At 39.3% G+C, this 11,244-nt stretch overlaps 1 protein-coding gene across 4 annotated transcripts in view; it reads right to left on the reverse strand.

Annotated features, from left to right (window-relative positions):
- Positions 1-11,244, reverse strand: part of PANK1 (pantothenate kinase 1) — a 39,667-nt gene that overhangs the window by 17,083 nt on the left and 11,340 nt on the right. For 3 of the 4 annotated variants that reach the window (XM_085324810.1, XM_085324811.1, XM_085324809.1), the window contains one exon: positions 2,476-2,828. In XM_085324810.1, the coding sequence (XP_085180936.1) occupies positions 2,476-2,811 (336 nt within the window). In that variant the 5' untranslated portion in view covers positions 2,812-2,828. Of the gene's footprint in view, positions 1-2,475; positions 2,829-6,288; positions 6,336-11,244 lie in introns of those variants that run through there. The other variant, XM_085324813.1, reaches the window with a different exon arrangement.

Here is an 11,244-nt window from a genome sequence, read left to right on the forward strand (position 1 = left end):
TAAGGGACATTTCACTCTGAACTTCTTCATTAAGTTACTCTATCTGCCATTACCTGATGCGTAACACAGATGAATTTAGAAGACTGACCGTACCAGAGGGACAGGTAACATCTTCACAAAGTCTTAAACCTCTCACTGTCACAAGTGAGACGCCAGAATCACASCTGGACACGTTCAAGGATGCTCCAAAACTAAAGGCCCCACTAAGCTGTGGCAGAACTCATCTTGGTCTGTGGACTCTTGATAGCTCTTTTAAAACAAACGAAAACTGTCCCTTTTGTGGGCACAATCATCAGAGCCTAACTTAAGGGGCTTGTCCTTCAGGCTGGAGCCAGAAAAGCAAATCTAGTCTAGTGCTATGGTGGTTTACAGTAATTTAGGAATTTGATAGTCCTTCATTAGGTTAGCTGCCTTTATGTCCAACACTTACTGAAAATAGTGCTGCAGTGTAACAGCTAGAATTTGTGCCCACCCCCCCCCAAGGAATCGGAGGATATCGATCCTCTGGTAGACAGAGAATATCAACAGAGAAAAACTTCTTGTAATGCAGGAATGGATGCTAGGAGCTGAAAATGAACACTTCCGACAAAATTAACTGTCGCTAAGAATCTAGAAGGAAGCTGTCAAGAGCAGACGGGCAGTTTCWTTCCTGTGCAACTTCAAGACCCTTGTGTATTGCCTATGCAGGTGACACTAATTACCAAAGACAGATTCTATTTAGTTGATACTTGGCAAGCTGTATGGGATAAGTTCATACATCTCAATACCAAGCATGAAAGAAAAGAATCTGGGTCTGTCCCAACTTTTTTCCTTTGCCTTCTCAGATCACAGTAAAGTCACTGTCTGCAGAGTCAGCTCCAAAGACCCCAGCCTGCCAGCCTTCTCTRCTCCTGCAGTAAATACACAGGCCAAAGACGCTCCAATGCAGCATGTCACAGCTGAAAAATGAACAGAAYTGGAAAGGCCTAGCCTTGTATTTTTCCCCAGCATCACTACTGAAAGGCACACTGCTCTGGTGATGAAGGCACACTGCTCTGGTGCCTTCATCACCAGAGCCTTCGTCAGTACAGAGGAAAGACACTTATGCCAGGCAGAATGAAGCTGTTTTTTTGCCAAGATCATGAGAATTTATTTGTAGAATTTCAGTCTTTCAAAATACTTYGTCTTTGCAGGATCTGCAATTTACAGGTATTTCTGCACCAAAGGCCCCTCACCTAGRCAGCACAACTACTAACATGAGGACCTACACATGGACTACAATTCTCACAACTGAGATAAGGCTGGCAAACATGTCAGATGGAAGAAARTAAACCAAAGACAGATTAAAATCTTAGATTGCAATGATTAAGAGAAATTACAGGTTAAAAGCAGGGCAGGAAGCAAGAAAAGAGATTACACAATCAAGCTTGTCTGTAAATATCATACTGGGTGTCAGTGAGCAGCTGAGAGGATCCARAGTGGCACTGGAATGGACAGGGAATGCAGGCACCATCAAGGACTATGGTCAACAACAGTTAGTACATCAAGGTTGTACCTCTCTAGCATGAAGTAATTACAGACAAGCAACTGTAACCTACCACCCTCAGTAAACACTCCTCACAATCAGGTCAGAAGCATCAGATCTGCCTCCTAAGGACACTGATCACATTAATCATGGAGAGAATGCTCTGGTACAAACAGGCTAGTTATTCTTCTACAGAAAATAAATGGATATACGCTCCAGCAGACATTCATAAACAACAGGCAACTGCCTCTCTCTGCAAGGCTGTCTGCACGACAGCCGTCTGTGCCTCTTRTTACAACTGGTTTCTGCAGTGCACTCTAGCTTCATACAGAATCTACAACTATCACAGAAGTTAGTACAACAAGTAGCATCTCAATACTTTGGATTTACATTATTTTTTTGACCTCCATGCAGGGAACCCTTTCTTCACGTGGCACACAGTCAGCTTTTGATTTCAGGTCTGGCAATATTACCATGTTTCTGTAAGGCTTTCTCCTTCCACTCCAAGCTTGGCTTTCCAGAATCCAGACTTCAGCTTTCAAGCAGACTAACACAGGGAAGGGAAGAAGAGTCTAGTTGCTAGCCCACATGGTTTCACTTCTGGATTTGCAATACCTATCCAGTATACAAGATGAGCACCTGCAGTCTCAGGCTTCAAGCTTCCATAACATACTCTCAATTGATTATAAGCCATACGTGATCACAGGTGCACCCAAAGAAACCACTCACAGAAGACATACTTCACAGAACTACTGCACTAGAATACTCAACAAGTCTCCATCCTCTACCCTGCCCTCTTCATGTTCTCAGCAATTCCATCAATTAACAAACTGGAGTCAATTCTGTGAGTCTTAGTCAGTTAGAACTGACAAAAATGTTATTTTCTCTAAGTTTTAATGAATAGAAGGATTCCCATAATTTCTTCCCTCCCAATATACTTCCYACTGAGGCCATGTGAACTGTTCACATACCGTTCTAAAGTCCTCCTCAAATTTGTAAGCTCCACCTCCCGTGGCACACAGTGTAGTATGCAAACTGGAGAAGTTCTTTTCACTACCCATCTGTATGAATCTGTGCATGGCACAGCTGGGGAAGCGGATGAAATGCAGATTTCCTTTGCGTCCGCACATAGTCAAATTTTTCAGTTCAAGATGGACATCACGAATGCCAGTTTTACCATAAGCTGTATTGGAGGTCAAGTATTTCCTAATGCTTTTCAGGTTTTCCACCTCCTCCTGTTCCTCTTCTGCAGTAATGTCTTTAGGTTCAAAGTAGACCAGTTTAACCAATGTTCCTCCGATATCCATTCCAAACCATGGGAACGCTAAAGGGAAAGAGGAAACAAAGAGAGGAAGCCACTATTAATATACAGGATAGCCATATCACAAAACATTTGCTGAATGACAATTCAGTTGGTGCAAGTTACAGTATCAGAATCTGTTTCTGAAAGCTGYTGGTCACTTACATATTCAAGTCACATATATTAGGTACCTCTCTAGATTAGACTTTATAAACAAGCCTCAGTTATCCAAAACAGCAAAGAATCTCAGAATACCTTTCTTCTCTGGAGAAGCATATTCTAACAAAATGAAAATAAGTTTTTCCAAGAAAACATTTTCTTCTTAAGTCAGAACCTCTTGAGAGAGCAGACTGACTGCATTTCACTCAGTCTGACTCCTGTCACCACTTCTTAAAACAGATTAAGGGGTGAGGGGAAGGAAACAAACCAACAATATTTCTCAAGTCACATTTCTACTGCCTAACATCTGTAATTCCCTTTGCACTCCCTCTATCCTTGATCAGTTCTGCTCTTGATTAAAAGGTTTCTCCAAAAATAGTACACTCRCATCTTTTAACACCAATCAGAATTTCTAGTATTACAATGCTCCTTTTGAACTGCAGCATTAAGCAACGCTCCCGTTACAACGGGCGTCTCCTCAGCCCATCAGAGCTAGGATCTGTTAGAACTGTGATACTTGCAAATGTTAGCAGAAACAGAATGGCCTGCAYGGGATCAATGTTTAAACTTGCTTAYAGTCTTTTTTTCTGAGCACAGATTCCCCCATGCCAGGGCACGCAGCAAGCTATCATACAATTACACTAGAAATGTCACTATCTGCCATAGCGGGCCCTGGCGCACCACAGCCTTTGTTCTGTTAACAGCAAGGTAAGTTTACTCCTGAAAACAGACCGCTGAAACAGAGGATACTAACTGAACCAGGTTAGCTTGCCTGCTCTAAGCGCGCTGCTAAAATACACGCACATAAACATTTCAAATACTAGGCCAGGTAACATCTTCACAGAAAAGGAAAAGTGAGAACACAAAGTTTATACACAGGTATTATAGAAAGAAGCAGCCAATAGTATTTCTTAGAGAAATTTTAATTATAATTTCTTAACCATTTGGTTTACACAAGRTCAGTTCCTTAAGTACAATCGTGCAATCTTTTGTGAAAAGCAGATGGACAAATAATACAACCACAACTCTGTTTGCAAGTCAAAATGACCTCCCTACTTTCAGGAAGAATCAGGTAGGCCTACTAGAAACATGAGTCTACGAACTGGGGCAACAAAGAGCTGCTACTGTTATCTCCTGTATGATCAGTCTAACTTCATTTTCCATTTCTTAAAAACTTTAAGACACAAACATATCAAAACAACAGGCTTCAATGAAGTCTAATTGGAAGTCTGGGAAGATAAGCCTCTACAAATGCTAARACAAGAAGAATTAGAAACAACAATGGTTTTAAAAAACAGGCTGTATTTTAAAGAGGCAAACTATTTTACCATACATTAACCTGTAATTTAGTCACTTTGGGAAGTACAAGATGAATATTTAAACAAAAGTAGTCTATGCTGTACAATGTTACAATGCAGCAGAGCTCAGGATGTCAATCCCATTTGTGACTTAYACAAATATTTGCCTAAGGAACAAGAAACTGGAATTATTTGTCACAATAGGATAGTAAGTCTCCTCTTCAAGATGTATCCTAACTATGCAAGCAGGAAGCTCAACATTAAAAGCAGCATGATTAAACTGTACCACACAGAAACAGCCTATAGCTAAGTATTAGCCAGCTGCCAGTCTTGCTYATTAAGGGCACAAATTCTGCTATGTTCTAACTGCATGGACAACTGCTTCAAAGCTATAATGTAGATTTATTCTTCAAGACAGAAGCATTCCACTCTCTTATCAAGCATAAACCCAACAGTCGAATTACAAGTAACAACAGCTGCCAGAACATTCATTTTTATAACTTAAGATTTTTGAAGAGTATTAATTAAATCATTAATACAGAAAAAGTACTGTACTAACAACTTATTTCAAGACTATATAGCTCTCAGAATAGATGTATTTACTTTCAGATTTAAAAAGCAAGTGGAAATAACAAGACTTTTTTTTTTTTTTTTAGTTTATTCTCCCTCTGAGTCTAAGCGCTTTTCCTTTTGTGGTCCAAACTGCCAGCTGCAGAAGGAAAAGAACTTTGGTCCTAGACCAGAAGCAGTTTTCTTGCAGCACAAAGAGCACAAGATCACTCCACAACCACTAATACTCCAGTAACAGAAGAGCTTTGTTCTCTTCACAGCTGCTAATACTAGTTATCTGTTGGGATTCACTTGCAGTAAAGGAGACATACTTCAACTAGTTGGCTAAGACAAAGAAACCAAGTCTTAGCTCCATAAAAACTCGGTGTAACTGACATCACAGTAAAAAAAAAAAAAAAAAAAAAAAAAATGTACTACAATAATTACTTTAACAATTTATTGTAACTTCTGTTACTCTCAGTATCTTCTGAAACAAAATGCAAAACTGAAGCACCACTAATTCTTACCAATTCTTTACAGCATTTTTGATACTCCAGCCTACTCTGCCCCTATACACTTCAACTTTCCAGAGTCTACTGAACATAGTGCTAACAAGAATGTGCTCCTCCTGTCTTCCAGACTACAGAAAGTAAGACCTTTCAGGCACCACTGAGATTTTAGGGCCATCACTGCTGACAGGCGAGTATGAACAAAGGTATTTGCATACAAACCGCCTCTACATATCTGAGAGAAAAAGAAGAAATAAATGGTTTCTTCAAACTAGGAACCCAGCATTTCATTGATAACAGGAATTAGACTTGTTTCCTGTCTTATTAAAAATTAGAAAAGAGAGGGAAGGAAAAGCCAACAGATCTACATCTTTGCTAAGTTATTCCAATAGTATTCAGAAAAGTGTGATCTATTATGAAAAAATAAAGACACTGGATGTGTTGCAGAAATGTCTTCACAGTGTAAAAAGTGCAATTCTCCTTAGTTAAAATTGTCTAATAAGACTGTTAAACTGATTTCTCTTTCTGCAGAGTTAGCAAAGTACCTATTGGCTCAATCAAATCTATTACTGTGGGGAGAATAATATTACCCTACTATATGGCTGCACTACACTAAATCATTAAAAAAAAATCTTGATAATACTGTAACTGTAGTTCTAGGCCTCACAGAACAGATACAGAAAGCCTCTAGATGAATCATCTACTTTTAAGAGCCAGGCATAAATCAACAGCAAAGACTGCACTTGTCATCTTAGGGAAATTAATTCTCTTTATGTTAATAGACTGCAGCAACAACTTACCAGCTTATTATCTAGAGATAAAAGATCTCTTACTCCAAAACTTACCTTCTGTTTGTGTAGTCACATACTGCTATCTACAGCATTGCATAATTAGGTAATCTGATGCACACAAACAGCTGTGCTATCTGGGGAAAGGTTCACTCACGAGAAATTCCACCGAGCACTTTACCTAGTTCCTCCACAAGCTTCGAACAGCATGAATCCATAAAGCCATTCCTACAAGACATGTTACATTCAGAATTGAATGCATTTGATTTTTAGAAATTCTGTGCTTCACACAAAATTTAAGCAGAGGAGAAAAATTATCAAAGCATTACCTGTTCTTCCCGGACAAGAACTCCAGGGAAGTAAGAATGGAAGGGAATACCTGAGTAATTAAGTGACATTTTCCCCTATTAAAAGAGATAACAAACAATAATCTCTTTTGTATATTTAAGCAACCTTCACATAAGGTTAATTGAATCAYTTTACTGCTGTACTCTTACAGAGAGATTGTGCCCGAATCCTGCTAGTCTCTACTAGGATCCTGTACTTATTTGCGACCAGATGACAGTAGGTTCTTCTTTTGTCCAACTTGTCTCAGCTTACAGATCTCTCCCTACTCATTGCTGCAGATCACCAGTGAGAAGCGCAGTAATGTCCTTGCAACCTTATTTCATTAGCCAAACCCAGCCAATCTTCTCTTGTTAATAAGGAGCTCTGTTTCCCTTTCCTACATTTGTCTGAACTTCTTTTTCCTCGAACACAGATCACCATGGCAAAGTACACTATCCCAATATTTTATAAATAATTTGAATGGTGGTATCAATACTCTTCAGTATCTTCATCATAGATACCTCAYATAACATATCTTAGGTTCAACTGTTTTTTTCCCTAGATGCTCTCACGATGAAATCCTATGATTTTATTTACACTTTTCCCAATGCTTTTCTGTTCCCAAACGAGCCATTTTTCAAGCTGTCATTCTTAACAGTTATGAGCCCTTGATTACTCCTATCAATATTTAACAGAATTATCTAGGCATTCTTCAGAGATCTAAAACTTATTTCTTACTTAAAACACTACAMAACTGGAACAATGAGATACCGGTTCCTGATCAGTAAGAACGCTCTGTGTGCATGCATCTATCTCTCTATATATCCAAGTTCATGTGATGATGACTAATATTAATTTCTCTTACTCACAATATTTAGCAACTTATAATGTAAAGCTCTAAGACTCTTGGACTTCAGTACTTATTTGCATACTGCATTTTGGGAGCTTTCCTCCATGCTTTTAAGTAGCATTAGCAACAAGCTGCACAAGGTTTCACAGAGACATGAGAATTCAAAAGCAACTGTGCCTTTTAGAAAAGCAGTTATCCAATTACAGAACAATCTGGCTCCCCATCAGTTTGTGGYATAACCACCTTTTTAAGTTGCAGATACTTATGCTTGATCTTTTGATCAGCTAAGAATTTCCTGCTTCAACCAGGACTAGAAGAGAGGAAGGATAGTCAAAAATAAGAACTGAAGAAAAAAAAAAGTCACACAAGATGGGATAGCACTCTCACAGCTTCTGAAAGCCACTTTCTATTAAAACAGCTGATAACAGCTTACATACATAACCCAATTATTTCTGTTTTACATATTTATTTTAAGTAATCCAAACATATGTTTTAAAATGGAAACATTTGTTTTCCTTTGAGCAAAAACAGAAYGTATAACTAAAAAGAAACCCACTTCTGCCTAGGAAGTTTCTTCAAGCCTTACAAGGCTAGAGACAAATCACACGTCCATATTAGATCAAGCTTTCCAGATAATATAAAGATACTAAGGTAGCAAGGGCTTACTGAATATCTACCTCCTTACTTGAAAAAAAAAAATCCAAAATCAAAAGTACAGATGTTCGTTAAACAAGCATGACCATCCACAAATACTGCAGATGTTACCTGAACAATAAACCGTCATTTCAAAANAAAAAAAAAAAAAAAAAAAAAAGCACACCACAAACCTCCCCACACTTACCTCCCCAGACTTACCAAGCTACCTCCAACAGTGATGAGCAAGTGAGAATCATATTCTTGGATCTGACAGCACCGAACCTAATGGAAGCGAGATCTGCCCAAGTTTCCCATTCATGTGGGCAACAYAATGCTATTTTGGTAGTAACTGAAACATTCACCCAAGATGCTGGTCTACAACTCACAAATTGGTTCAGTTGTGCTCAAGATCAGTCCTAGTCCCTACGCAATCCTTATTCATACCTCTATTAAAAATCAGCTAGAGACTTGCTTTAAGCAGCATGTCACCACAAGTAATTCCTAAGATTAAAAAATGTGGGCTATTCTAATGCCTTGGACAAAACTTCAGTAATCAGAAATGTTACATTTATTCACTGTGTCATACAGTATGAAGACCAAAACCATTTTTACTCCTGTTCTCTTCATCAACAGTATTATAAAATCATGGCATTCCATATCCAACATCACTGCAAGTGAAAAATCCTTGGTTTTCCACAGTTAAGTAGCCAGGCTAAGTAGTACTACCTAATCATGTGCATTCAAAACATCAGATGTAACAACCTAAATATAGGAAAAAAACATTCCTTACTGTGTAGCCTTACCTGGAAGTATTTAGAAATTAATCAGGGTAGTTGTAACCCATCCTAGTTGTAAACAGTCATGCTGCCTCAAAATACACATTCTTTGACCTCTAATAATTACCAGTTAACTTGGAGTGACATATAAGGTGCTGACTCAACCTGAGACCCAAAAGCTTTATCTTAATTTTTTTTAAAAAAGGGCAATACAATTAAGATGTCCAGCTGGCTTCTTCCCTATGGCTGAAGTAGAATAACGCCACGATGCATCAGCRTAGTTAACTGCTATGCTGTTCCTGCTTGGCTACAACACTGTTTCACAAGGATTGACACAGAAAGAACAGTTAAAGTGCCTTCAAAGATTACATTTAAATTGAGCAACACTATACTTTATCAYGCTATTTTTTTTACAGCGTTGACAGCATTCGAGTATTTTGTTCTCTTCTGGGGTGCCTTACAGCACAAGACATCATAACAGATACYTTTTCTCCATTCATTGGACTATGCTGCAGTACAGAAAGCTAATGTAAATCTTAATCTCATYATGGGTCTGCATTAACAATTTGAACCAGAAAACAGAAGCCTAAYGTCCCTGACAAATCATCTACCACAAATGAGGAAAGAAAAAACAAAGCAAAGACAAGTTTCTCAATGGAAGGAGGAAGAGAGAGTAAGTCAAAAGGGAAGACAACTTAGTCCCCAAACACTACAAGATCACCAGCAAAGTAYATTGGTTTCAGAAGGAAACTTCCTTTCTTGGCAGAACAGAGAGTCTGTCTCACTCATATCTCAAGACAGTAAAAATAGCCAAGAAAATGTCACTCATGACAATTTAAAGGAATAATTGCTGCAGACAGGTTTTTATTAGTTGGAATATTGGGAAATGCCATTTATCTCATTATCTTTTTCACCACACAAAGCAAACCCCACAATCAATATTGAAGTCTTAAATGCCATGTGGCAACTGCACTTCATTTTGCAATGTTATCCTTAAGCACAGAACAAACATCTGCAAAGGCTAGGATTGAATATAAAAACCAGAAAAACAAGACTGTATAGTATTCACCAGAGATGGATGCAGTAGAAAGCTATATTATACCAGGAAAGTGAGCAAAATAACTAAAGTTAAGCCAGTGACAGCATACTGCCATACTTTTTTGCAAGATTCATTAAAATACAAATTCACTCTTGTACAAAATAAGACATACAAGTTAAAGTGTAAAATCACCAAGAACTGATGTCTTCTATTCAGCAAAAAAAAAATGTCCCCAAAACAATTCTATTGAGCACTTATACCCTCAACTGCTGTTTTCATTACAGCCTTATCAAAAAAAGCCCTCCACATCTGAACACACTGCTGTCACATGTTTGGGCAACAGAGAGGCACTGCTGTCTCTGTTCTTTACTTTTGCAGGCTTCCCCCCCCCAAGACAGGAAGGAAAACAAAACCATCATTCTCTTATGCAAGTGAWTCCCTAGAACTCTTTTTTCTTAAAAAAGAAAAAAAAAACTTCATATTATGAAGAGTTCGATATGCAAGTGCTGACCTCTTCGTTACACCAAGTCAAAAAGTATGCTAGCCCGGAACCTTGTTYTCCTGTAGAGTGAAAACTACACTGCAGTTTTTCTTCTTAAGTGAAAGCCTGAAGCGGGAAAAAGACTGGACAAAACCAGCCTGTAACAGAGAATAGGTTGGTTACCAGTAGGCTGAATTTGGTAGAAGATAACGTTTACTATCCACAGGTACTATAAGCACTAAGTGATTATTCAGTACAGATAACTTTCCAAGGGAAAGAAGCAGGCATAAGTCATAAAAACTTTTAAAAAGCCAGCAGAAGCACTGGCTAAGAAGTAGCTCCCAAAGCTATAGGAGACTGTTTCCGATTAGTTTGCTATGCTCATACAGTAAGTTTTCAAAATCTTGATATTCATTTTGAGAAAGAAAGATCCAGAGTAGCTGCATGCACACTATTTCCTGCAGAATAGAAACATCCTCAGATGCTGGCAGTGGGTAGCTGTGCTCCTGGCTATCCCCGAATACTTTTTTGGAACATGCTGGAACAAGGAAGCAAGCATTTGTTGGCTTTATTTGAAAGGCTACAGAAGCGCAAGCACGAAGAACCAGGCTGCTTGTTCCACTGCGCTGTTCTACTCGTGGAGTTCACTCCGGGATTACTCGATCGCTCCAAGCCTGCGTTTAACAAGTGAACTATAACCAAGTAAATTAAGTATATTATTGCCAACAAATTAATACAACGAACTACRTTGCAAATACAGAAGCGGGAGACTCTCAGCCAACGTACTAATACTTCSCGCACCAGCTAACCAAAAGCTGCAGCAACGGTCCTAAGCAGCGTATTTCAAGCGCTACGCGTAACTCGCTGCGCTTCCTGCACGCACACACGGTTTCCCCTCTGGTCAGRGGGGTTTGCCCTCAGCGCCCACGCCCGCTTCCCCCCGGCGCCGGCCGGTCCGGGGGCAGGCGAGCACGGAGGCCGGAGCGCCGCGCCGCGCCTCCCCCGCCCAAGCACGCGGAGCGCGGCGC

Source organism: Rhea americana, unplaced genomic scaffold, assembly GCF_003343005.1.
Source record: "Rhea americana isolate MKP2758 unplaced genomic scaffold, rheAme1 scaffold_93, whole genome shotgun sequence".
In the NCBI taxonomy this organism is placed as follows: domain Eukaryota; kingdom Metazoa; phylum Chordata; class Aves; order Rheiformes; family Rheidae; genus Rhea; species Rhea americana.